This window comes from Trachurus trachurus (genome assembly GCF_905171665.1).
Source record: "Trachurus trachurus genome assembly, chromosome: 9".
NCBI classification, from domain to species: Eukaryota; Metazoa; Chordata; class Actinopteri; order Carangiformes; family Carangidae; genus Trachurus; species Trachurus trachurus.
In genome coordinates, this window is record NC_139895.1 from 17,277,769 (window position 1) to 17,305,685 (window position 27,917).

Below are 27,917 nucleotides of genomic sequence, written 5' to 3' on the forward strand. Positions count from 1 at the left end.
AACCGGTGACCACTGAATTTTAAGGACATTACGGTTAAATTGATATTATCCTGAGTAAAGTGTGTCCTGTGTTTTTTTGTCTCAGGTTTATTTTAACCCCCTTGAATCTGAAAACCAGGACCTTATAAGGACCCAGCGGACTCTGTCCACTCCAGATTTATCTGAACAAAATTATGAACAGTTCAGTGTAAGAATAAAACATATCCTCAACACAGCTGCCGTTCATGCCTTAAAAGTATACATGTATCGATAAGAAATAATATATAACGATCTCTTTTCAGAATTTACTTTAGTGTAAATTATATTTTAATCAGGCGGTGTAGTCGGACTACTATTGCGTAGTGCCGACTGTATCCCCTCTGACCAGAAGCTATGGGATTAGCAAAATAGTCCACAGATGCGCACCTCTCCTCGGTCACCGTTCAAAACACTCTTTATAAACCCTTTCCTGTGTCTGACATGGTGTTATTGTTACTTACGACCATCGGTAGTTGTCGTATATTATTTGTGTGAGGATGTTAATACCCGTGGCTTGGAGCAGAGCTGGTAAACTAAACTTACCCAGCTGAGCTAGTTTGCTAGCGCATATTATAACCAGGCTCGGCTCCGCTGCTCGACGACATAATAGACTGGCTGCTCTTTGCTTCTTTTGGGAACACAGTGTGCTCGTTGTGTCAGACCAAGTCGTCGAGGTGATTTCCATACAATATCTCCGCTCTTATCTTATCTTTTGTTGTTAAAGATTGTGATTTCGTTGTGTAACCCTCTCGCCTGCTAGTAGCAACTTAGCCGGTTTCACGGTGTGTCCGCAGCGTTAGCGGAGCACTGCTCTCATTGCGCTGGCTAAAAATACACACTTTCTTGTCCCATGCTCGGTGGTGGTGGTGGTGGTGGTGGCTCTCCAAAAGTGGTGGGCTAGTTAGTCCACGTTGGACTTGTCTCTCTGGCTTTTTCTGGTCACATTGCTCGGAGTTTGGCGCTCTACATGGTCACTACAGTGAAGTTAAGACGACTGGAAGAGCGAGTCGGACCCCGAGGTTGTGAGCCGAGCTGGTCCGATCCAGCGTTACATCGCACCGGCTGGTGGTGGTGGGCTTCATCAGGTCCTGTGGCTGATCGGTGGTGGGCTGCCGAGCGTCATTTTTGCCCCAATGGCCTTGTCTTGTTGTCATCAGTGGTAATATAACAAAGCCTTGGTCCAGCCCAAGGTTGCAAGACCAAAAAAAAACTTGTGTAGAGGTCGGGGAAGCACGCTTTGTTTTCACTGTCAACTTGTCCTGAGATTGGCGAGGCAGACTTCATCTGTCGGGGAGCAGGCCACCATGTCGGAGGATAACAACGCAGACAAGTTCATCAAGGTAATTTTCACAAAAATTAAATGTCACTCTTTCCATGCAGGTAGCCTTTTGCAGTAGGAACCATATCATTTCGTTTAAAAGAAAGAAAGAAAGTGAAGCAGTGTTCATTTGCTGTAGTGAGTTGTTATTTTACAAATATTGTTTCTGGTTCTGATTGCTGTATCTGTCAATGTGATCTCAATTGCTGATTGCTTTAATATGGACAAGTAGACTCGACATGATGGCATCCACTGAGTTTTTGTGTAGCAGTGTAAAATGGTGAAAAGTGGGTCATGGAAAGTTCTACCCATGATAAACATTAATGTGGTACTTGGGTCTATCTAGCGGGGTCATGGTCAGTAATTGGCAACTTTTCCACCCACCCTGGCTCTGGGATTTGTTCCTGGCCTGCTCCAATCCATGTGTCACTGCCCGGGCATCTATGTCAGCAGTAAAATGTGATCTCAAGTGGTCCTGGCCCCTGCTTTCACAGTTGGGAGAGGAGGAGGGGTATTTGAAAACTTGAACACACTCTCTTGTATCCACTGTGGCTGTTATCATTATAAAAAAAAAAGACCAATGGTCTCTTTCATGTGAACATGCACATAGCTGGATTGGAAAACATTGAATTAATAGTCATAGTTTATAATCAGCTTTGTCGGACACATTATCCAACACCACCATTGCTGGATGAAGAAGGGAAATGAGATCCCTCAAAGATTCAAAGCTTATTGAACTGGCCTGTGGGCAGTTGTGTAGTAAATACTGGCTGCTAAGTCTTGTGTTGCATAATAGTCATGAATCCCAAATATCATCCAGCCTCTTTGTGTTTACAAGGAGCAGATTGGACTGACAGGGGAAGCAGTAGGGAGCAGACACTATGCTACCTGTTGGCAGGGGCTCATGATTGAACACACTGTTCTGGCCAGGACCAGTAAATTCTCAGTGAAGGAGAAAAAGGGTTAGTTCAACAATAATCTAATTTCAAGTGTGAGGTTTTGCAACTTAAACAGAAATCGGCATCTCTTAAAAGTCTAAAAGTAAATACCTCACCAAGCAAAAATGTATTCAAACCCTGCCAAAGTCTTTATTTGAGATCTCCAGCTCCCTTCTTTCAGGAGAGCATCCCATCCATTTTGTTTGAATCCTTTTATAGGCAGCAGTGACTAAGCTGACCCACACATACGTGAGTTGCTGCAGCCAAATTGTGTTTTTTTTTCTCAATAATTATCTACATTAAGGATTATAGCCTACTGGTGTGATTCTAAACAAGTGATAACAGAACAGGCAGTGTTAACACAAGGGGCAGGGAGGCACATAACTCCGTTCTTCTGTAGAGTCTGCTGAACCCCTCTATATAAGTCTGTCATGTAAATGTTGTTTAAAAATCATATGAAAAGTCGATTTTCTCATGCGTGTGGGTGGCAGTAAATGGTTGCTTGTGTCACATGTCGTATACTATGATGTTAATTGTGCCCAGGGGAACCATAAACTTGCAAAACTTTCCCATTCTGCACAAAATGTTGCCTTTTTTTGTTTTTTCTGTCAAACATTTGATATATCGTTGGTTTGGTTTCTCCCCCCCCCCCCCCACCCCACCAGGAGACATCCATTCTGGATGAGTACAACATAAACTGGACACAGAAGTTGGGAGCTGGCATCAGTGGACCTGTCAGGTAAGTGTTTGAGAGCGTTTGCCTTTCTCCACTCTCTAAATATTATCTTCTCTACTGAGTTAACTGTGTTTGGGCTGTGTCAGATTGATAAACTGTTGCTGTGTTACATAGACAGAACGCAGAACAAAATGTTTTTATTACACCGGGATCAGCACAAGTAGTATTGCATAACAGGAGGCATCATCGTGGTATGTGTTGGGGAAATGGGTAATCCTTTTGGAGGTCTTTTCGGACCAGTTCTGTTTAGGGTTGCAGAAATCATGCAGGGCCAAATCTGCCATGCTTGGTTAAGCTCAGCTGTGAGAGGAGAGCCAGGATCACTCAGATTGCTAGATTGTTTAGATGTGAAAATAGCGTATTGTGACTCAGCATATTCTAAAATCCCATGCTAGGATTAAAGACAGATAAATATTAATTTATTGCTCAGCCTTTGCAGCACATAATTAAACCACTGTTGTGAATGCCGCCGCTGAGAGCATTGAGATGCGGTTACAGTCGCACTCTTCACACACCAACTGGAAGATTCAAGCGAGATGTCAGATGTAGATTATCTTCTAACTGGGTTGTCGAATAGACAAACTTTGTTTCTGCTGCCAAGGAACCTCAGTGCACGTTCGCTGCTTATTACTTGCCCGGTGGTTTTATTGCATCATGTTCACGGTTGCAACAACTCGCCAGCGTAGTTTGACCTCACGCTTGACACATTAACACATATTGAAAACATGAAGAGGCGAGCTAGATGGTTGTCACTTCTTGTCAGCTGATTGTTAACACACAGGACCAGCTACTAGTGTGAAGCAGTTTCACAACAAGAGATGGTGGCTCGGTTGACTGAGGCACAATCCATGTAATTGCAGCATCTGCCGTGAATCCCGCACAAAACCTTTGTCCCTCACAAGCTCATGTAGTTGTATCACGGTTTGTTTTTGAAAGTCGTCTTTTGTGTAATTCCTAAGAATTTTGCAGGTGTTAGTCCACATGCTGCAGACGACGCTTTGTATGTTATAACCCTCTTTTAAGAATCTGCACACAGTGGATGCTTGCGATTGTGAATGCACAAGGGATCAGTGATAAACCTCAGCACTTTTCTTTATCTGTGCACTTCCCTCTGCATTCTTCTCTTCTCAGTATTTTCCACTCAAACCAATGAGAAGTAATAAAGCACATATTTCTGAAATGCCCACGATGAGCAGCAAGGCCTTCAGTTTTCTTCTGTTACGTTCAAACCATTGTGCACTTCATGAAGTTATGTGGTGGGTCTGGGAAACTAGAAGTAGTCACTGACTAGACTTGAAAACGGTATTGTGCCGTACGCTGAATCAACACCTGTTAGTGTCAGCGTTGTTTGCAATATCTGTCATACTCTGACATTTGCCAGTGAAGAGTGCATCTGTTTCTTCCTTTTTTTAAACACAGCCTGGGCGCATCAGTATTCTCCTCCCTCGCCTCAGCCATTACTGGTATAATCTCTTCATATAAATAACTTCTATTTGTCTTGAGATTTATTCAGTTACTGCAAAATAGTACAGAGAGAGGCGCAGTCTCTGCTCCAGCAGTTTTCTAAGTCTGTTTGTGCTTTCTGCTGTTTCTTCTCTGCAAGTCTGACAGCCCTTGCTGATTCCAGTGTAGTGTACCGGTGTCTTCCACTGATTTCTCCTGCCAGTTCTGCACTTAAAAAACAATCCCAGGTCTGGATAGGCAGCAACCTGTTATTTCTTAATGTGTATAGTTTTGGCCTCAAGTGACACAAATGCTAAGAAACTGAATCATCAGTCCTCTGTGTCAACTTAATCTTTAACTCCATGATTCGTGTTGTACTCATTCTTCTTTTTAAACAGCTCTTACTCACCTCTTTGTCTTTATTTTTTTGACTCTGTCCTTCACTGAGATTCATGGGGACTTTGGTCTTTTTGAAATATCTTCTTGTCTTGCTTCACTCCGATGCTCACCTCTCTCTGTCTCACAACACATTCGTGCCTTTAACTGTGTGTACCAACCAACCCCCTTCCTCTTGAACTGTGATTCATTAAGTTGGTATTGCTTCCAGAGAAGTGAACTTTGGCCGAAGCAGAATGTTTTTTCGCAGTAATGCTTTAATAGTGTAATCTGAGTTTAAGGGACAGAGGTTGCTGTTTAAAGTGAATATTTTAGTCCTTGCTGCTTAGAGGAGGTGGGTGAGGAGTTAACAGGCATTTCAGAAAATGAAATATATACCCACAGTCTTTGGTTTAACTGTTTACTGTTACTGCTAGTTTGAAGAAAACCATTGCCAGGGATTTTCCAGTTTATTTCAACCTAGTTATGATGAAAAATATAAAGACTGCTGAGTTTCTTTTGTTTAACTTGTTCTGAGGACGCAGACATGATTTGTGTTTCCAATAACAAAATGTGATGTTACCATAATAGAGATCAGAAATCCAGATTGCCTGCTGCTGTCTTGTCTCTGTTTATATTAGGATACATTTAATTTTCAGAGCACATCTTACTTTAAGGGGACCGTGACTGTGTATCAGCTGTAAAACAAGATTCAGGCTCACATAAACTGACAGTGAAGATTAAACACATTTAAATACCAGAATTACTACCCCACAGACGCAGTTATTATGACTGATGCCTAAAAAGTGTTTTCTGAGTGATCTTGGCCTTTGACCAGTCTAATCACTTTGTCCTTGAGTCCAATTGGACTTTGTGGAAATTGTATTGGATTTCCTAAGGAGTTCTGGAGATGTTGAGCTCACAAGGCCAAAACCATGTTTTGTGAGGTCACTGTGACCTCTGCCCTTTGACCACCAAAATCTAATGAGCTCATTTTTCTTTCTAGTTTTAGTGAATGTTTGAAGAGATTTGACAGATTTGAGGACATTTGGTCAAGATGTTGGATGTGTGCGACCTGAAAACAATATGCCTCCAAACAAATAATCTGAAAATAAACAAACAGAAAAAAGACCAAAAGACAAAAGTTCTGGCTTCTCAAATGGGAACATTTTCTGTGTTTATTTTTTAGCCTGTGGGTAGAAATGAATACCACAATCTTCTGGCTATTGAAATGTGTATGAAATGATGCATAACACAACCAGAAAATTCCCATTTGATGGGGCGATGCTGCCATAACAGCAGCAATATTTCACTCCGTGTAAACATCATATGGCTTCAATGAAAGAGTTGGAACGAGCTTCATCATCCTAAAAAGCTTCTTTTAAAGGCAACAAACTGCATTTTTATGTTAGCAAAGGCAAAGGTGGCAGAGTATCCAAACAGAGGACTATAGCTCCTCGATCCGATTAGAGGACTAATTGTTCCACATGGACATCATCAGCTGTGTTTTATAAAGACTGGAGACTGTCTGGCATTTTATTAGACTCCCCTGGTCCTCTCAGATAATTTGTGGTTCTGGGCCATATAAATAAAACTGACTGGACTTTGATGTTGATCACGTTTTTCTGTCATGTATGTACATAAGAATGCTGCCAAATGCCTGGCTGTAACAGTATAATTACCTGCCACGCCACAGAAACCACCGGGCTAACCCTTTAAATGATCACGTTGGTGACTAACATTGAGTTATCATGTTTAGTCACATGTTTTTTGTCTCTTGTTTTTGTCTCTCTTTTTTTTTTTTCTTAGAGTTTGCGTGAAGAAGTCAACTCAGGAACGTCTGGCCCTGAAGATCCTCATTGATCGCCCCAAGGCCAGAAATGAGGTTAGAAGAAACACTGTCGCAGCTGTGATTAATGCCTGTTGTTTGTTGCCCTAGGCCGTATCAATATGCCGTGCTCTGTCTGCCTGCCTGTTATCTGTTTTTATTAATCCCTGTTTTTTTTTTGTCCTCGTCAGTCTGTCTCCTGTGCTTCTTCCTCTTCTATCTGTTTGAATGGGCGTCTTTGTCCATAACATTGTCTCCCCGCAGTGAACAGTTTGTCTTGCAGCCTCTGCTCGTCATTAGCAGCCTTTTGTTTTGATCAGGCAGCTTATACAGCAGTTAAGCAGTGAGACATGCAGTCAAAACAAGTAAAAACAAAAAACGTGGTTCAGACAAGCTCTCTCTGCTGAGCTTGGAAAGCTGTCAGTAACGTGCAAAAAGACACTGATTATTACGGCTAAACAATATATTTTTGGGCACTATCAATTTTTCAAATGAGGGTGTAGGACAAGATCTGCTGTATGGTAAGACTGGCCCTTTTCATCGCAAGCACTTTGACTTATCACAGTATAGTAGCAAAATCACAAGCATTATGAGTAACATTAACAATGGCTCTGCTCTAATCAGTGTGACAGGGAACAAGGATACACACCACCAGCTGTATTTAATTTCACTCACAAAATTGATTTGTTCACGAATTTGTTTTATTTTCCGTCTTTTATTTATTTATGGTTGTATTCTGAATCATGTACTTGGGATTCAGGGGAGACAATGATGAGTTCCTCAGAAACACTAAATCCTCTGTCATCTTTGCTGCTGTTTAAACATGTAGACGTGTTAAGGATTTCATTTTACACTCAACACCTGCGTCAAACAAGAGTGATTGTATGGAAGATGGGATGAAATTGTAACATATTGAAGTGAATTACTCTACACACACAGGTGCGTCTCCATATGATGTGTGCCAACCACCCAAACATTGTGCAAATCCTGGAGGTTTACGCCAATAGTGTCCAGTTCCCACATGAGTCCAGTCCAAGGTAAAGAGCTGATGGTTGTAGAAATGTCTGTCTGTCTTTCTTTCTTTCTTTCTTTCTTTCTTTCCAACCTGTTGTTCACTGTTTCCTCTGTTTTCCCACAGAGCGAGGCTCCTGATAGTTATGGAGATGATGGAGGGTGGTGAGCTGTTCCACAGAATCAGTCAGCACAGGCACTTTACCGAAAAGATGGCCAGCCAGGTCACTAAACAGGTAGGGTGAAGACACGCACGTGCACGTAAACGCACTCCGACCCATCAAGAAGTCGACACAGACAGTGCTGTGAATGTGATTTTCTTTTTGTACATTAAATATTTCATACCGGTCTGTCAGGCAGTCTTTGTTCCTAGTCCTTGACATTCTGTCAAGATCCCGTCTGTCTGCAAGTTTCTCTGTGTGAGACATTTTCTTCCTGTGGGTAGCTGCATGTCTCACAGCCTCTCTGTGTCATTAACATCCCCCTGCTGAGATCAAGCAACTCATGCAGCAGTTTAGCAGCGAGACACATGGTCAAAGGAACAAATGCCCACTCAAATCAGGTCTATTTAAAAATGCTTTGACACACACACACACATATAGTGAGAGTCGTTTTTTCTTTTCTCCTCCTGTAGATTAGTCAAGCCTTGGAACACTGTCACTCCCTAAATATTGCACATCGCGACCTGAAGCCAGAGAACCTGCTCTTCAAGGATAACTCTCTGGTAAGTAGCTGGAGTTGCACTGCGTTTCAAGGAATACATATAGACATGAATGCTGCAGTTTTAAAAGTGTACCAGTACCACAACTGCTGCCACTAATTGTCCACATACAGGATATGACACACGGGAATAGAGACTTTGCTGCATTTTAAATCTGCAGCCAGAGTTTTATTTATTGAGACAATGCAAGGATGTTATAGATCTTGAAAAGCATCCTTACTCTGGCAGAACCTACAGTGATATCCCAAATGTATCATACATATAAATTCAGCGACGCCTCTGAGGTGTAAGCAAACTGAAATGTTTTACAGGAATCCATTTAAATATGTTTCTCCACTTCCGCCACATTCACACTTTTCACTCTGTGTTTCTGTCTTTTCCACAGGACGCACCTGTGAAGTTGTGTGACTTTGGCTTTGCCAAAATTGATCAAGGAGACCTGATGACCCCTCAGTTCACTCCTTATTACGTAGCACCTCAGGTAAAGAAGCAGAGCACATGGAGCATGTTTGTGCCTTGATGGTTCAGGAACAATCATAAACACATCCATAATAACTGAATTCATGCTGTCTGTCTTAATTGTACTCCTGTTCAGGTTCTTGAGGCTCAAAGAAGACACCAGAAGGAAAAGTCTGGAATAATACCTACCTCACCCACTCCTTATACCTATAACAAGGTGAAGCGTCCATCCTCACGCCAGATGCTGCAAGCCACGTTCCTCAATTTTATTCTTCTAATACAAATATCTCTTGTCTTTCCCCAGAGCTGTGACTTGTGGTCTCTTGGTGTGATTATCTACGTGATGTTGTGCGGCTATCCCCCGTTCTACTCCAAGCACCACAGTCGCACCATCCCAAAGGACATGAGGAAGAAAATCATGACAGGCAGCTTTGACTTCCCGGAAGATGAGTGGAGCCAGATCTCTGAGATGGCCAAGGACATTGTACGCAAGTAAGTGTTTTTTTTCTTTTTCTTTCCTTTTTCGTTCCACTGAAACCCTCACTGTTTGTAAATTGGGTTGTTTCCACTTTCATTTTTAACTGGCTAGTTTATTCGTAAATGCTATTATTTCTTCTATCACCACTTATCTTCTCTCTTCCCATATCTGCCTCCCCATCCCTCTGTCACTCTCACCAATTTGTCATTTCTGTCTCCAATAATTTACCTCTCCTCACCTCCTCGTCCACTCGCCACAGGCTGCTCAAGGTGAAGCCAGAGGAGAGGCTGACTATTGAGGGAGTCTTGGCTCACCCTTGGCTCAACTGCACTGAGGCGCTTGACAACGTTCTGCCCTCTGCCCAGATGATGATGGACAAGGTGGGTGGGAAGATACAAGTCATCCTGTATTCCCAAATGAACTGACCAGCAGAGGCCACTGCAGGAAGTTACTGAACTTGGCTAACATGCGGTACGATGTTAGCTTCTTCCTTTCTCTTACCGTCTGTCCTCTTACCTCCCAGGCGGTAGTTGCAGGTATCCAGCAGGCCCATGCAGAGCAGCTGGCAAACATGAGAATTCAGGATCTCAACGTCAGCCTGAAGCCCCTAAACTCTGTCAACAACCCAATCCTCAGGAAGAGGAAACTCCTAGGGTATGTTAGCTCTTATGGCAACTTCTTTAATCATCTGTTCTCATCTTAGGCTTCAGGAAATTTAGAAAAATATTTTCTGTATTTTGAGCTATGGCCACATTTCACTTAAAATTATTTTTGCACTGCTAAATGTCACTGAAATCTCATTCTCTTCATATACTTTTTTTTGGATAAAATATCAAAAAATTGACTGAAATGTGTTGTGGTCTCCATGTTGCAGCCCCAAGCCCAGTGACGGTTTCTTCATTCATGACCCAGAGAACGGAGGGGAAGACTCCAACGTAGCGCTGGGAAAATTACGAGATGTCATTGCACAGTGTATACTACCACAAGCTGGTCAGTAAAACCTCCCGTTTTTAAAGATGTTTGAACAAACTACACTTGAAACGTGCAACCAGCATCATACTGAAGAAATAACTACAAGCCTCATATACCATGCATATTTTGTATGCTTAGTGTATATCAGTGTAGACTGGAGCAGTTTGCTGCAATGCAGAACACCACAGAAGACCAACCCAACTGCATTTCTCCCTGAAGTAACACTCGCTTAATGAGTGAAGTGACACGTGTCTTTGGTAGACTTGCCTTTCGCTCTTTTCTGTTAAACTAATATGTATTTCTCTCATTGTAGATATAAGCTTTGGAAAGGGATGACTGACTATTAATAATTTTCAGTCAGCTATGCAAGACACCTAAAACGCTGACATAGTCACCCATGTTTAAACGGCGCTATTTAAATTATGAGAGAGTCAGTAGGGGAGCCAGGAAGGGGATTAACTCCCCCAATAACCATTAGATTTTCTAATATTTTAATGAATGATTAAAGAAATACATTGAATCTATGTGTGCAGTTTTGCTGTGGTCTTTATCTGCTGCAGAACTGGCTGTAGTATGATTGATCCACACCCGTGTTTTAATGTGTTTTCATATATACACCTGGATGTACCGTAATTAATGTGCGTGGATTTTCAGCACATCAGCAATTCTCAGCAAGCAGCTACTGGAGTGCACTACACCTCAAGTATCCACAAGCACAGTCAGACCAACACTCTGTCTCATCTTTTCTGTCATGCGTTAAAGCTGAGTATACGTGTTAGTCAGCACTTAATGAGGACTTCACCGCTGTTACAGATCACGACACCTTTTGTCAACATGTTGACGCATTCATTAAGAAATGAATTAGTTATGAATCTATTAAGGTAGTATGATTAATAAATGCTGCTGGAATCCTAATGAGGCTGTATGAGCTATATACTGTATGTTACAGCGGGTACAGAACTAGGCTTGATTAGTGTTGTTGTGGCAAAGCAAATAGAAGCAGCTTCTGAGGTGAATATGTCTGTCTGTCCAGGAGAGAACGAGGACGAGAAGCTGAATGAGGTGATGTATGAAGCCTGGAGGTTCAACAGAGACTGTAAGCTGCTGAGAGAAGGCCTGCAGGGGCTCAGCTGGGACGGTCAGTAACATTTCATATCATCCTTATCTGGCAAAGGCCTTCTTAACTTTTCTTTATTGTCTCTCATGAAACAACTAAAACCAAAGCAGCTGTTTCTCCACATTTGGCACACAGGAAAAACATATCTGCACTCTGTCTGACATCATCGTTGTGATATTATTATACTATTATTGTGAATATTTTTCTGTTTCCTCATATGTATTAATTTGCGGTGACTCCCCACATTCTCTGGCCTTTTTGTTTCATTTCCCAACAAGGATGATAGATGATCAGTAGAGCTGGAACAACTGGTCAATTAAAGATTTATTTCCACCAGAAAATTAATCAGCCACCAATATTTATTTTTCAAGCAGAAATGCCAAACATCTGTTGGGATCTTTGTCTTACGAGATGGTAACTTTGGATTTTTAGCCAAAGAGACAGATGAGTTATCAACAGCCTGGACTTCCTTTAACTTCTGAAGGCACCAATCGTTGATGCATTGGTATAAATGTTTGTTTACTGTTACTAGGTCCTTAACCACCAGCTTTTTCATTGCAGGGCGAGCCTTCTCAGATAAAGTTGACCGCTTGAAGTTGGCTGAAATAGTGAAACAGGCCATTGAAGAAAAGACGAATCTCCAAGAATCTCATTAGCAAACGCTGTGTTTTCTATCTTCTTTTTATATTGTTTATTATGACCCTTTTTAACCCATATCTGTAAAGACGCTTTTTTATGTAAAAATGATGATGCGCAATTTATTTTTTTTTTTTCATGAATCCACTTGCAAGACCTATTGTACAGCTGTAGATATATTTCAAAAAGGACTCATTGGTACTACAATGTTTTTTTTTAAATGGACACTGGCAAAGAACATTGAAAAAAAAACTATATTTTCATTTTTGCAAACAAAAAGAAGACAAAAGATAAAAGAAAAATCAGTGAAAGAAATTATTTTCTGGGAGGGAATTTTTATTAGCTGCTTGTCCAAGATGTCATGTTGTTTTATCCCAGTTATTTCATTTTATTCTATTTTATTTTCCTTTAACCATCCTAAGAATTTTATTTATTGAAACAAAGAGTTCCATTATTTTATACTTAACCTGTAGCCTGGCTGTGGGCTCAAAACTAAAGAGAGGTTGTTCACGATGTGACGTTGTTCTTCCACACATGTTCTGGATCTCAGAATTATATGAATCTTCGTTGTTTTTTTTTTTTTCTAATGTTTTGTGAAACTCTCCCTTGACCTTTTTGTGATTAAGAGGTCAAGGCAGAGCAACAATGGAGGTGAAAGAAAGTGTCATAAAATAGAAAAATTCAGCCTCAAACGTGTTCATTTGTCTCAAAGCTGGTAGGAGATGGTGTTGAGCAGATCTAAACAGACTAGATCGGCATAAAACACTGGCTGGTTTTCTTTCTGGCTGATGTAGATCAAACAAATCTTAAGGTAAGGTCCACTTACAAGCTTTTTTCTGTGAGCTTTTAACTGTCTCACTGCCTTGTCTGTTGCCTTGATAGTTTTTCAGAGCCCAAAATGGGATTGAAAGTTAAAAAAAGAAGAAAGAAAGCTGGTAAGTGGATCTTGAGTTGACTTTGTTGTTAAATGTTTTCTGAGGTCAAGACAGAGTCTTCACACTGTCAGTTTCACAATCTCTCAGTTCAACTCCTCCACATGAAGTGATGATACTGTTTGTCAGCTTCTGAAGTTTGTGTCTGGCAAGAAAAAGAAAGTGAATTATTTCATATATTTGCAGCAGTTTTTCTGTCTGAACGTTTCTGATGTGATCCTGAAAGGTGTAACGTTTCGTCTCGTATCTACTGGAACTCAGACCAGGGTTAGTAGTTTATATTGAGGTCATTTCATGAGGAGAGGCTGCTTCCTACTTGAGCGCGCACACACACACACACACACAAAACAAGACATTTTTGGTGCAATGTCGCTATGACAGACACGATCGGTAGGAGGTTTCAGCGTGAGCCTTGAACAGGTCTGTTAGGGTTTCAGTGTCGTAAAACTTGCTGTGCTACTGAATGTGCAATAGGGCAATAATTTAATCATGTATTCATAATGCATGCATGTACATGGCAGTGGGATAGTGTGTATCAGTTTGTCAGTATTGCTGTCCAACACAGATCTTCCCTACTTCTCTTAGAAGGTCTGAATGTCAGCAAATGCTCCCTCCCTTTGCTCAGCCTCACTGTTTTAGTTGTTATTAATCTCATATCATTGATTAGCCAGAGTTAAATCTCCACTGTACCGTTTTACTCCAGTGCTCCAGTCATATCTGATGTTATTTCTCCAGAGAGGAGGTTGGAAAGAAGGGATTCGTATTCAGGTGTTCGAATGAGGCTGTGACGGCTTAAAGTGCTTGTTTTCTTGTTCAGTTCAGACTAAACAGTTTTTTTCTTAGTTTTTTCAAAGATCTTCGCAAGTTTGTTCTGAAATTCCCCTTTGTTTAAGTCTTATCTTTATAAAGAATAATTTTGTAAACATGCTTTTACGTCGAGATTACTGCATTAACCATGTGTTTTCTGGAACTTTGATCTTTTTTATCTTAACGGAAAAATGTCTATTCTGAGTAACTGGCAAACACTGGTGCAATATATTGTTGCTTTCTGGTGAAAACTGTGCATCTCCAATCCTGATAAGATACACTGAAGGAATAAGTGTTCCTTCATGGATTTAAAAGAGTTTCATACTTACGAAAAAAAAAAAAAAAACTTAATGGATTATATGAAAAACGATCTTATAGTATTAAAAAAAGTAGACATTTTTGAGATATGGAACAGTGACGATATAAATCTCTTATCTTAAAACTCAATGATAACCACAGCTTATGTTTGAAAAGGCCTTATTAGTACAAGTTATATGCTCAAATGTGCCTTGTTGATGGGGCAGCATCTTCATCCTTCATCAGTAGAAATAAATCACAGGATGATGGGAAAACTCAGAATCATTAAAGCAGTGATGAATATTTTCCTTTTGGCTGTGATGAGATGAGTATACAAGATTTGCATTTCACACGGCTGGATATTGAGCTGGAGAACATGTTTCATCCAGCAGTGTGTTTGGTAAAATAAAAAAAATAATCCTAAAAAAAGAGAGAGATTAACATACTGGTCAAAACAAAACAAAACCGTTATTTCTCAATTGAGATGCCAAAGGAGTTCAACAGAGGATGAAAAAAACACAATTGACCATTTTAACATCAGTTTGCCTACTGTATGTTTTTTGTTTGTTTGTTTTTTTAAACAGTTATAGCAATTTATCCTTAATGGTTGCTTGGTAACAGGTCCTAGCTAAGAAACAGTCTGGTACCTCAGTGGTTGTATCAGTTTTCTCATTCTGCCACGAAGCAAGCAGCATACAGTAATGTCTCCCTAATTCTTGCATTCAAAGCTGCAGTGATTAACTGATTGATTGGTTGGTTGATCCATTTCTTGGACATTTCACAGACTAAGCAACTAGACAGTTGGGGAAAAAATAACCATCAGATTAACTAATAATATGGAAAAAAGTGTTAGTTAACAGCCCTGTTTGCTTTAATGTGCAGAAGTTGAGTTTGTTCTTTGATTTACCTAATGTTGGGTCATTCATCTTTGAGTGTAACACATCAAATGTACAGTGTTGCAGAGTCAGCAGAGCTCTTTACTATAAGTGGAGCCTAATATGCTGCTGTTTTTTTTTTTTACTTTGATCGTGTCTGCTTGGACGTGTGATGGTGTGTAATATAATTTATGTGTGCGTGTGTGTGTGTGTGGTTCACTGTGCTGAACCCTCTTTGTATTTCTGGAGGCCTATCAATGAATCAGAGCAGCTTCCTCTAATCTCTTCTTCACATCTACAAATAACAGAATTTATATCCTTTGCTACCCAAGAGAACATTATAATTGAAGGACAGTGTATTTATTAGCAATTTTGTACTGTAATGTCACGTATCATGATATTGATACTCCTAACAAACCCCCTGAGGGAAACACACAGTCATGCTCAGACACCAAGTTACCTGCTGATTGCTGCTCACTCTCGCTCAGTGTTATTTAAAATCCCAGAGAGCAGATGGTTTCGAAGATGCTACCTCCCTCCCCTGCATCCTCTTGTCGAGTAGCTGCTGCTGCAGGATGCGCTCAGACTGACATTCAGGCTAACACAGCCTCACACATATTTCATAAATATGAAGCAGTTTCCACTACTCACTTCCTGTCTATTATCTGCTCAGTGAAGAAGGAGAAGCAAATGTCTGATTTTTATTCAAGGAAAGAGGGAAGATTTTTTACCTCTCCCTACACGGTTGCTGACTGTGGATAAATAACTGTCTTTATTTAAAACCAGCTCATTAGATATGATCTGAAAGGCAGAAATGGTCCAGTCAGCACTTCTCCATAAAATACCAGTTGCTTCCTTTTTCCTCGGCTGTATGTGCACTCCTACAGCACAGAGTGGTAGATTTTTTTTCTAAATATAAATATATATATTTTACATTTCAAAAAATGTCTGCTTTTTTTTGGGGTGTGGAAGAAATGTATTTCACTTGAAGTAGCCATTCCTGTTCATGTCGATAAGTCAGGGGGGAAATGTTGAGGAAAGAAAATGGTTTTCAAAGTGTGGACCCTCCTCTCTGCTTCACCAGTCCATTTTCTCTTTCCTCTGGTCCGGCGGTTATGTAGCATGTACCCGAATCCCTCTGGAAGGACTCGCTGTATTTTCTGTCAACATCTATTTTCTGCCCTTTCTGCCTTCTTTGGAATGTCATCAACATGCTGACTTTGTAATAAAGGAATTCTTTGACTTTTGAACATATTTTTTGGTCAGTGTGGTTTTTTTAAAAGGTTTATTAGTGTATTAATGTTCAGTCCATAGTCATATTTATCTACATCTACATGTATAAGAGAGGTTTGTTTGCACTTGTTCTGCATAATGAGGTATACGAATTTTCTTTGGCAGTATGAAACATAAAATCCTGGCGCAACATTTGGCCTTTAATTTTGGTAAAAAAAAAGAAATGTTTTGTTTCATTAAAAATCTTTTATTGCAGATTGAAGACAAAGCTGATAGAAATCTGGAACAAAAAAATCATCTTAAAGAAATATGTTCACATTGATACACAACCAAAAACACACTGTTACATATATTTAAGGCACTTATTTTAATATAATTTGTCGGAAAGCATCAATAACACCAGAAAGTTGCTCCCAGGATGGTAATCAAACCATCAAAAGCTTGAAAGACGAGAGAGGAATGTAACGTCTGTTTCACACAGGGTAGATTTTTTCTTTTTTGGACTGATGGAGGATGTTGGCAGTGGAAATGTAATAACAGACCAAAGTACAAGCAGCACAAAAAAGTAATGAGTGAATTTCATGACATAATGAAGGGGAGGGAGGACGATTGCTGCCACAGTTTACAGATGCTTTTCCCATAATAAGCCCATTCATGCACATTAGTGACACCCTTAATTTGACCAAGCAGATAGCACAGGAAAACGTCTCATTGGGTCCCTCAGCTCATCCCATTTTGAGGGGAAATATTAAGGTCAAGTGTACGTGCGGCTTTGTCTCCCTGATGTACATAAATAGATATAAATTGTGCTTAGTTGTGACAGAGTGCCAAGCAGAGAGATAATGTGTTTCCAATTCCTTTTGGCTGACTCTGTAAACTCAGTAATCTTAGTGGAGCTCGAAAACTTAACTAGAAACAGACCTGGTCAATCTTTTAATCTGCACTGGCACTTTAATTCCCAGTTTAAATGGGTTAAACATAATCTGGATGCTTGGAATGTGCTTCTTAGAGCTTTGGTCCCTTTTTCCCCACTACTACAACATATATTCTGCTCAGCTCCCAGTGTGCAACCAACGCTCCAAGGCAAACTCCTTACATGTGGAAATGCGCTCGGCAAAAGCAGGCGAATGGCAAAACGCATTAATTCAACGCTTTGTAATTCACACTGATGTGAGGTGTGTGACACGGGGAGGCCGAGAGCTGAGGTGCTTGCACAAATGAATTGAACTAAAATGGAGTTATAGTTGAAAACACAGCAGCAAATCCATTGTTGGTCTGTAATAAAACTCTTCAAGCTCCCCCCTCCCCCAAACCCTATGGAAGACAGTGGCGATGTTTGGACAGTGGGGACAGCTCAGTCCGAGTCTTCATCATCCAAATACTCTTCTGCGTTGCTGTGTGTGCGCGTGACACCTGTGTCGATAGAGAAATGAACAGTCAGTGACATGAATATTTTATATTTATCTCCTCATTTCTGCAACACCTATCTCCTGGATTAAAATTAATTGCATCTTTAGCATATTTTGTAGTTGTTTTGCATTAAATACTCTTATACAAATGAATGAGCCTTGTGGATGTTATGATTATATTCCAGCTACACACCCATTGCTCCTTATCTCCTAAACCTCATTCCTCTTTTCCCACTTGGACCTGCTCTGAACCCCACCCCTGATTACATCCAATGCCCCTATTTCATACTATTTATTTACATAGGAGACAAGAATAAGTTGTGGATATGCAATCATATAACTGAGTAGCTGTTGCCAGGCCGTGGCGATCAATAACTGTTCAGTACTTTAATAAGCTCTGCCTAATGACTTAAATGAGAATATTTACAAAGGATTATGTTTAATGGTGTGTCCTCCTATTTGGTTTTCACATGGCAGAAATATTATGATCTATTTCTAATGATCTTTCTTGGATACAAACCTTTCACTGTGTGCAGTCTTAGGTCGACTGGATTATACCAGCCGTTGTTAAATGTTTCTGTTCAGATTTCACTGGTTGAAACCACTGAAAATAATCAGTAGTGAACGTAACACACAGTGAGCACATCAAATTCAGAACTGGGTTTGAGTTAGTAACTCTGCTGAGGCTGTGGTGCTGATCTCTGTGTGAACTGTGCACATATGAGACTCTGACCTCAGATGAAAAAAAAAAAGCATACCGGTATTAATCTGTTCCCTTTAAGAGTGTGTGGCCTGACTGAGTGATACTGTGTGTGTGCTGCGAGGCTGCCCCCGAGTGGCAACTCCACTTACTGCTTCCCTGCTTCCTCTTGAGAAGTGAAGCACACTGGGCGTTGGTGGCCATCTCCAGAGCCAGCTTATTCTCATTGTTCCTGACGTCTGTCCTCGCATCTGAAACAAACATTTTCACCCCCACCCCAAAAAATAGAAACTAAATAGAGGAAGACATGAATAACCCTGATACAAAAGATAAAACTGTGCATGTGACGCCACACACAAAATGTGGTTATTGTTTCCTCGCTCTAGAATCACACAATCTCGTTGAAAGATGGATAAAAAAAACAAATCCTTCTGGGGCTTTGTCTCTGTGTTTTTCCAGCTCTGTTTTGACATGGATCCAAATTAAGAGGATGGCCTGGTGGGCACATTTCTTTTTATAAAACAACAACAGCAACAACAAAAAATAGCAGACATGGCTCGATACTCACTCTTGTTCAGCAACATTTCCACAATGTCAGAATAACCCTTCCAGGCAGCAGCGTGCAGAGGGGTGTCACCAAGTTTATTCTATAAAAACACATCATCATCATCACTGCCAAACACCATAACAATCAAAGTTCAACTAAGATGAATGATCACATCCTACAGCTATATAGATGTATTATTATTATTATTTATTTTTCAAAGTATACTGGGGGGCTTTTATGCCCTCAAGTGATAGGATATCAATCAGAGAGATCAGAGAGACTATCCTATCAAGCTGGGGATTTGAACTGGGGCCAGCTGCAGCGTAGTGCTCGCTGCAGCTCACTGTTCAACCCAGTGAGCTATATGACGCCCCTATATAGATTTATTTTGATGAAGTTTGCTTTATATCCTCACAAAGGCGCATCGGCACAACACTTCATTAACCACCGACCTGCCATATTTCTACGCGCAAGTTCACCTACTGAGTCCCGCTTTTTGATTCACTCAGCCAACTCTTTAGCTGCTGCGTAACACAATAATAATACGCTCAGTTCTTTTAGTTTTCACACGATCCCACATCAGAAATGGACACTGAATTGTGTCAAGGCGGCAGAGTGTTGCCTGGGCCCTTTCTGGGTGGGGTTTGCATGTTCTCCCTGTTCCTGCACGGGTTCCCTCTGGGTTTTCCTACTTCCTCCCACAGTGCAAACACATGCACACTTGGTTGATTGATGACTTTAAATTTCCCCGTAAGAGTGAATGTGAGTGTGTGAGCATTTTTCATCTCTATGAGCATTTTCCTGTCTCCATGTGTGATAAACTGGTGACTTGTCCCAGGGTGAACTAACTCTGCCCCCTATGTCAGCTGGAATTGGCTCCAGCCCCCTGCAACCTTGCACAGATAAGCGGTGGAGTCAATGGATGGATGGATGAATTGTTTTGGTGTGGGTTCTTTAAAAAATGTGTTATGCGTCTCACATCTCAACACTGTACTCCTTACAGAAAGCGAAACTGTCAGGAAAATCCATGTTTACAGTTTTTTCACCCATCAGTGAAGTTTTAAAACTCGTCTCACCTGTTGGTTGAGCTCCACGTTGGCCTGGCCAAGTAACAGCTCCACCACATCTGAAAAAGGAAAAAAAAAAGGAGAAGTTCAGTGATGGAGCAAATACGTAATGTATCACTAGTATCACTTTACAAGCATGCAGGAACATTGAAAGGGCACAGGAGAACAGGAACACAGATCAAGTTCCTGTTTTTATGTTCTTCACCTCTGTTGTAAAACAAATGCCTTTGCGTCACAATTTAAGCTTCAAGTCTCCGGTGGAACAGCATGGGACTCCAACAAATTAGATAAATCAGTATTGCCAGTCTGAAAATACAGTGTGTTTCTTAAGAGAAGCTGCCATCTTGTGCCCCTAATAATTGTATACACCCAAAGATGATTACCTTTATGTCCCCCATGGCATCCCCAGTAGAGGGCAGTGTTTCCTGCCTTATCCAGCCCATTAATGCCAACCTTGTTCTCCACACATTCCCTCAGCCAGCTCAGATTTCCTGTTGAGGACAAACAAATGTGTGAATATAGACGTAAAGCACTTGCAGAGCTGAATGGAGAGGGTAACTTATTATGTAAGGGTTGTTTTTGTCTGAGATTAAAGGGAAATATTGCACAGAAAAACAGACTTCAACAGAAGTACGTTTAAGAATAAGAAATAGCAGAACAGTATTGTATGTATGCACAAATGTGTGGATAGGTACTGTACCTCGTTTAGCCGCTTCATGCATTGGGTTGTCGATGGACTCTGCCTGCTCAGCCACTACAAAACACACAAACAAGAACATTAGTGCATTGTCTCAAATTAAAATTCCATTGAAACGTGACTGGTCTATGTTTTCTACTCACCATAGTTACTTGGAATTAGTCCTGTTCTTCCCCTGCATGTCCCCTTCCACCAATTAGTGTCACTCTGAGGATAACAGTTATGCAGACATGTTACTGTAGGTTTTTCCATCAAAGCAAAAATAATCACAGCAACAAATGAGTAAAGACAAAGTGGACAAAGCAAAGTGAAAGCTGAACAAAAATGCAAAGAAAAGAGTGAAATGAGATAAAATGGAAGAAATGACTTAATGTGGACAGTGGAAAATAGAAGACAGCAAAAAGGAGATGTGAAAAAGAGTGCAAGAGGAAAAGGAGGAATTCAGAGTCAAACTGAACAGGACAGGAGGACAAGACGGTGGCTGTATGTCGGAGGTTTTACTCACTGTGTCAGAGATGTAGAGGATGTCTCCTTCTTCAAAGTACAGCTCGTCTGGCTGAAAAATAAAGTCAATCAGCTGACTACATTTTAATGTGCTTTAACACTTGATTGTTAATGAAGCCACATTTAAGTTTATTTCTATTACTATATACAGAGTGTGATGCACAGCAGCTGAACTCTCTGTGTGGTAAGAATAACAGGAAAATGGAATATGGGTTAAAGGAAAAAACCCAACCCACACTATTTGTCACTTCCGAGGACATAGGAGAGGAATTAGTGATCATGTTTGTTGGGTGTATCATATTTATTTACAGCTGCATTCAAATGATTTCCTCTCGAGCTGAAACAACAGAAAATGAATCGCCTACTACTCTTTTTTTTTTGTACATCATTTTCAATGATTGTTGAAAATGTGCATTTTTCCAAGGAGGATGATCATAAAGCACTCAAATATGTGACTTATTTACTCTAAATCACTGTTATTAAAGCTCCTCTTCTGTCACTGTAGCTTTTGGGTCATTTTGTTGGATGGATTTCTCCAGGGCAATTTCCTTTTTTATGAATATTTTATTAAATATTAACAACAAACCACATTCTTTTTTGTGTGTGTGTGTGTGTGTGTTTTTTTTTTAAAATACATATGTGGTCTTAATAAACATAGAAAAATAAACAAAGTAAGTTCAATGTAAACTGAACTGTTCTTATGTCGGACTCTACAAGTACTATTGCATAATTACAATTATCAATTATTTTATGTACTGTATGTCAAATTATTCAATCATGAATTTAACTTTATGGGACTCAGTTTATGGTCTTCAACACTTAAATAGTAGAAAGACAAACAAAAATCTCTCTTACCGTTCTGGGGTCAAAGGTGAACAAAGCTCTGAACACCTTGACTTGGCCTTGTGAAGAGAGAAAAAAAACATATTGTGCATTAGATACAAGATTTGTAGACAACTTGTGCATAACTTGTTGCATGAGTAGGAGAGCTACAGAGGGTACATTGTACTGACAACCGTCACAGTGGGGTAAGAGAAGACTTCAGCTTTAATGTGGTAAATTCCTCTGAGACACGTGTGAGACGTTACTTCACTCAAGAGCAACATGTAACAACTCTCCTGCAGCCCACAGCGATTCTTTCCTTTTCTTTTTTTCTTTCTTTAGCATGCAGAGCAGCAGGGACAAAAACACAGAGCTGGTCATTGTGTGTGTGTGTGTGTGTGTGTGTGTGTGTGTGTGTGTGTGTGTGTGTGTGTGTGTGTGTGTGTGTGTGTGTGTGTGTGTGTGTGTGTGCTGCCCTGGGGTATCTATCTGCCCTCGGGGTCTGTGATGGCTCACAGTCGGGCCTGGCAGTGGCTCTGCTGCTGGAATGCTACCAGAGTGGTTGTGGCCTTAGCTGACGGTCGAACTAGGTCACATAGAGACCTTCAACAGGGTTTAAAGAAACAGTGACATGCACAAAAACCATATCATAGAGCAAATCTCATTCAGTGCAAGTTCCAAGTTACGTCATCCTCCTGGTTTGCATCTCATTTGGAGATGATCATCATTCAGTGCTTCAGTCTATTGACTTCCCTTTTACCAATGGATCTGGTTGCACATGCTTTTATCGGATATGTCAATATTATGCCTTCAAACATTCACACGTCAAACACACATGTACATACAGTCATTGTATCTGGTTTAATTTTCTGTCTTTCATCTTTTTTAATTAAAATAACTAAATCAGGGCAGGAGGCAAAGGCTGCATCAACTAGATGCAAATGCATACTTCATTAAAAAAAAGCCTGTTAGATTACGTTTTCTTGTGCTATTTATGCATAGCTCCCTGTAACTTCAACAAAGTTCCATGTAAATAAAGATTATTACAACTATTCCATCAGTTGCATAACTTCTTTATGCAACTTTCTTTATCTGTGTTGAATCTATTATATACAAAGCAACCAACCAATAGCCAGAGCCAGAATTCAAACAAGCTGTAATAAAAGATGTGTTATGATGAATCATAACACGCTTCCCTCTAGACTGAAACTGGTGCATTTACAGTAAATGTTGAATAAGTTGTGACCCCGTGTGCTGATTGCTTTAGCCAACTGGCCTACATGTCAGACATTTGTACCACCTCCCTGCCGTTACTCAGAGTTCCTATTTAGCTGACACACTGTGTCAGTGTCTCAGAGTGAGCGAGAGCTGGAGCCGCTGCACAGGCACAGCTCTGTTCCACGCAGCGAGCTCGTCTCCTCTGCAGGCCCGGTCATGTCGCTTAAAACACACAAAAGCCTGTGCTGACTGGCTCAGATTCCCTCTGCATTTTAAAGCCCCAGGCAGGCACACACACACACACACACACACGGATTTACTCTGGTTAAAAAAGAAGAAGAAAAGAAAAAAGCTACTCTTAGTGTGAGCAAAACATATTCAGGAGATCGTGATCTTAGAATTATAAGGTTCTATCTCCGTTTTGGGTAGTTCCGAGATATTGAGCATCAAAGTTCCAACTCGGCTTGTGTTTTGTTTGATAGAACCTTTTTATTTTATGAAAAACTAATTAAAAAATGTTGAAAATTTAAAAATAACACCACACAGGCATTAACAGACCACTAATGGACGATATTATGCAAAAAACTAAATTTTGAAAAAAATGGAGATAGAACCTTATAATTCTAAGCTCACGAGATTTTATATGGTGGTGTTTTGGTTTCATTTTTGTGTGTGATTATTTTCCATCTGTGTCATCTTAATGATCAATTCCAAGAAATGACAAAGTAATTGACTGATTAATTATTCATTACAGCTCCGAATCTTTGCAGAGAAATAACGTTTTCAGGAAGGGGCCAAGACAGATTCATTCAAAAGACCTCATCATCGACGTCATCAACGACATGGAGGCTTGAAGCAGTGACGGCACTGCAGAGTCTGAACCACCACATGCAGCATATCTGTGTATAATCCACTGTAAACGGCTCACGATCCAGTAAAAGTCATGTGACAGGTTGGGTGAGAAAGTCACGACCCTAACCCCTAACCTATCAGGATATCCGTGGTCAAAATGTAAAGGGTTAGTTTAAGGTGAGACATTTCTTTAATATTGTAAAGGACGATCTTTTTAATTTCAGTTTCACAATCAAGAAAAAAAGAGAGAAGGGCCTGATGGAAAGGTTTGGGTATCCTGCATGGTCTGTAGTAGCAGATTCTTTGGAAAATGTCATCTTGCACTTTTTAAAGCAAGATAAGAGTGTTTCACTTCTTGTTTAAAAAACCTTTTTCCCATTCCTCACTGCAGTGCAAACAACTTCTAGTTCTGTAAGATTCTTGGGCTGTCTTGTGTGCACATGCTCTCTGAGGTCTGTGTCCAGGGATGTTCAGGTTGGAGGACACACCTGAACACCTTCAGCTTTGTTTGTCTAGAGGTGGATTTGACTGTGGATTTTGATCTGTGTTAAGAGAATCATTATCCTGCTATGCAAGTCTCCCTCTTTTAATCCTCAATGTTACAAATAGATATTGTTCCCTGCAGTTTTCTGACACTGGGTTTGGTGGTGGGGGTCTCAGGGAAGGTTTTCTTCTCATGACTCTCTCATGAAGGTCACACATTTGTGCAGCAGCTGCAGAGCAGTAGAGTGCATCGCCACTCAGAGAGTCCTCTAAAACCTCCCTGGAGATTTAGATCCAAACCTGACCCCCACCTTTTCTGTTAATTCCTTTATTAGGCCTACATTACAAAATGAGAAAAGTACTCCCAGAGAACACTTTTACCATCTCCTTACAGCCTTCTCCTGCTTTTAATGTTAGTGGGCTGCTTAGAGAAGCCCACAGCTACTGATAGTTGGGAGAAGGTTTGAGGAATTAGATTGTTTATGAATCCTGTCCTAATGTGGATTGTGAACAAGCCCCAACAAGCTGGTTCAGGTGAGAGATCCTGGAGCTCAAATCTGTAAAAGGTGTCCAAAGCTTTGGATGGTGTTCGCTTCAATTGTTCAGTTGCTTCATCTTTAACTCAGATCAGTTCATCTCAAACCGACTTCACTACTCACAGTTACAGAAATTTGTGATCACAGGTGCCCAAAAAACATTTGCATGTCACTTAGACACTCAGGTAACCTACACCAGCATTCTGGGGTTGGTTCTGTGTCTTTCATCCTTGCAACTCTTGTGTCTCCGTGTGTGAAATACCACGTAGATATAATGTTACATCAGAGGCAGCGACTCCACCGAATACAGACTGGTCGTCCTGTCACAAAAGAGACAAGCTCACCAGCTGTCACCACCAGGTGAGGCGCTGACCTGGATGTGACTCATGAATAATTATTATAGACATCATGAATGACAATGCCAGGTCCACCCTCTCCCCAGCGTTGTTTTTGGTGTTGTCACAACAAGCAGGTAACACACAGACACACACATAGTTGTGTACTGACATGTGCCTGCTTGATTTAAAAGCACCCGTCTCATCTTTATATAGACATATAGGCCTAGGCCTACAGATCCTGCACGGCACGCTTTGTCATGATGTGCACACAGCTTTTAGAGGCAGGGTTAGATGGGTCATGGTTTTCTTTTTTCTTTTTCTTTTTTTTAGGTCTGCATATATAAACCCTTAAGTGTGGAGTTCCTTTACCTTCTACATCAGTTTTCCCTCACTGCAAAAACTGCAAAAGCCTGGAACAAACATACTGGGGGACTCATCTCATCCTGGTCACCCTCTGTTTGAGCTGCTGTCATCAAGCAGGAGATACAGGGCTCTTAAATCAAAGACAAACAGACTAAGAAATTGTTTTTACCCAAGAGCCACTGCTGCCCTGAATGCTGCTTAAACCAATGTGCAATATGTAGCCTAAGCTACTGAATGCTGCAAATGGAGCTGTGAAATAGTGGTTACAAGGTGGTTGTTGGTGCGTATGTGTGTGGGATTTATTATTTTTTGTAGACTTTTTAATCTATCATTTATTATTTGTTGTATTTATTCTTTCTGCACCAATGGGATTGCAACCAATTTTGTTATTTTTGGTGAGCAATAGGCTGTTGCTTCATTTCAGGGAGGGGAAACCAGAACAGCAGCAACAGAGGTCTGAGCTTGCAGGAAATTAAGGCTGATGTCATTGACCATGCAAGAGACTCATCATCATCTCTTCACCTATGACCTAAAGCCACGGAGAGCAGCTGAGTTGTTAGAGCGCTCTCCGTGCATGAGTGATGGAAATAGGGAAGTCACAGAGGCCTGCTGCTCAGAGCTGGATCCCCCTGTCAAACAGCTCCACCAGACCTGCTACTAACTAATAATGGAAACTCCTGGTGCTCCCGAACACCTGTGTTTTCTTTCCACTCGCGGATACAAGTTTCCCTCCAAACAAATGGCATGAAACCAGCCGTTTTTAACTCAAGGGCTCCCCGCCCGCCCACGGAGCTCGCACCGCCGACAAGGTGTGTTGTCCTCGTTAACACACACACACATACACAGACACGGAGCCAAAGTTTGGGCTGAATTTGAATAACACTCTACATAATGTCGGTCTTACCTGGCTTGGCCGGTTTGGGAGGAGGCTTCGACATTTGCGGGAACTGGAAATAAAACAAGAAGAAACGCGCTGTGTGTTACTTCAGGGAGAAACGACGCTGCAGTCAAACTATCACTACACTGCTGCCAATGAGGAAGTTCACAGAGGCGGCGGAAAAGTTGTGTTGCGCATGCGCAAAATCTAACCTGCCGCGGACATGCTATCTATCTATCTATCTATCTATCTATCTATCTATCTATCTATCTATCTATCTATCTATCTATCTATCTATCTATCTATCTATCTATCTATCTATCTATCAAAAGTTGTTGGCTACAATAATTTAATAGAAAACTATTACTCTCTCTCACTCACACACACACACACACACACACACACACACACACACACACACACACACACACACACACACACACACACACACACACACTATTTTTATTAAGAATATAACTACATTTTTAAATATTATACGATACATAAGTATTAAAAATGTTTTGTTTATGTTTTGTTAACAGGCTGCAAGGTGTGTTCCAGTTTAGTAGATTAGTTTTCATTCCATTCAAATGTAGCCTACTTATTTTCAAATAATTTCTAAGACCAAATCATTAGTTTATTCTGTTGCGATTAAGTTATCGGATGCGTTGCTTTGTTTTTAAACGGACTACGTTGTAAGAATGTATCTTCTCGTTTACATCACATTTTGGTTTTTGTCCTCTTTTTTCTCAATGGGCAGGTCACGAGTGACGTAACTGCTCCTCTAGCGAATCACAAGCGTCCTATAGCGGAACAGAAAGGGAGAGAGGGGGGCAGAGGGTAAAGACCACAGAAGTTGCAGGACAGGACACGCTGTTAACCTTACAGTACTGTAAAGTCAGTCGCAAATTGTGTATTAATTTGCTGTTGCACGTTTTATGTATGGGAGTGTCTGCAGTGAGAGCCACAACACGTCGAGATGAAGACACTAGTTGTAGGAGTAGGCGGGTAAGTAAGTTGGGAGGATTGTTTACATTGAATGTGTTGCCATGTTGTCACCCATCACTCTTTAGCTAACCTGAAGGAGATGCTTTTTATTGCACAGCTCCCTCTCAAACATGTCCTCTATTCTTCCCCTTGATTCAGTCTGTCTCAATTCCAAGTTTGCATGCACGTTTGCATATTTGTTTCACTCCATGAGGTATTTTTTACAATAGGCTAATACAAATAACTCTGGGTTTTTAATCATTGCTTTGCATGTAACCCTTGTGTGGCCAGTTGGAGATTCTCAAATACTTTCGTTGTTTAGT

General features: G+C 40.7%; 2 protein-coding genes across 2 annotated transcripts; one reads left to right on the plus strand and one right to left on the minus strand.

Annotated features, from left to right (window-relative positions):
• The first annotated feature begins 380 nt into the window (after window positions 1–380).
• Window positions 381–16,195, plus strand: mapkapk5 (MAPK activated protein kinase 5). The gene is made up of 14 exons (XM_083978792.1): window positions 381–1,358; window positions 2,940–3,013; window positions 6,638–6,713; window positions 7,596–7,693; window positions 7,795–7,903; window positions 8,302–8,391; window positions 8,774–8,869; window positions 8,984–9,064; window positions 9,152–9,339; window positions 9,585–9,705; window positions 9,849–9,979; window positions 10,200–10,315; window positions 11,331–11,435; window positions 11,976–16,195. The coding sequence occupies exons 1-14, from the start codon at window positions 1,323–1,325 to the stop codon at window positions 12,068–12,070; spliced, it is 1,416 nt and encodes a 471-aa protein (XP_083834918.1). The 5' UTR covers window positions 381–1,322; the 3' UTR covers window positions 12,071–16,195.
• Window positions 16,196–16,431: 236 nt separating this feature from the next.
• Window positions 16,432–26,776, minus strand: ostf1 (osteoclast stimulating factor 1). Its single transcript, XM_083978370.1, has 10 exons — window positions 26,635–26,776; window positions 21,974–22,020; window positions 21,120–21,170; window positions 20,758–20,821; window positions 20,618–20,671; window positions 20,301–20,408; window positions 19,927–19,976; window positions 18,872–18,950; window positions 18,456–18,554; window positions 16,432–17,607 (listed from the first exon to the last, which is right to left on the minus strand). Exons 1-10 carry the CDS (start codon window positions 26,666–26,668, stop codon window positions 17,549–17,551), a joined length of 645 nt encoding a protein of 214 aa, XP_083834496.1. The 5' UTR covers window positions 26,669–26,776; the 3' UTR covers window positions 16,432–17,548.
• Window positions 26,777–27,917: the final 1,141 nt, after the last annotated feature.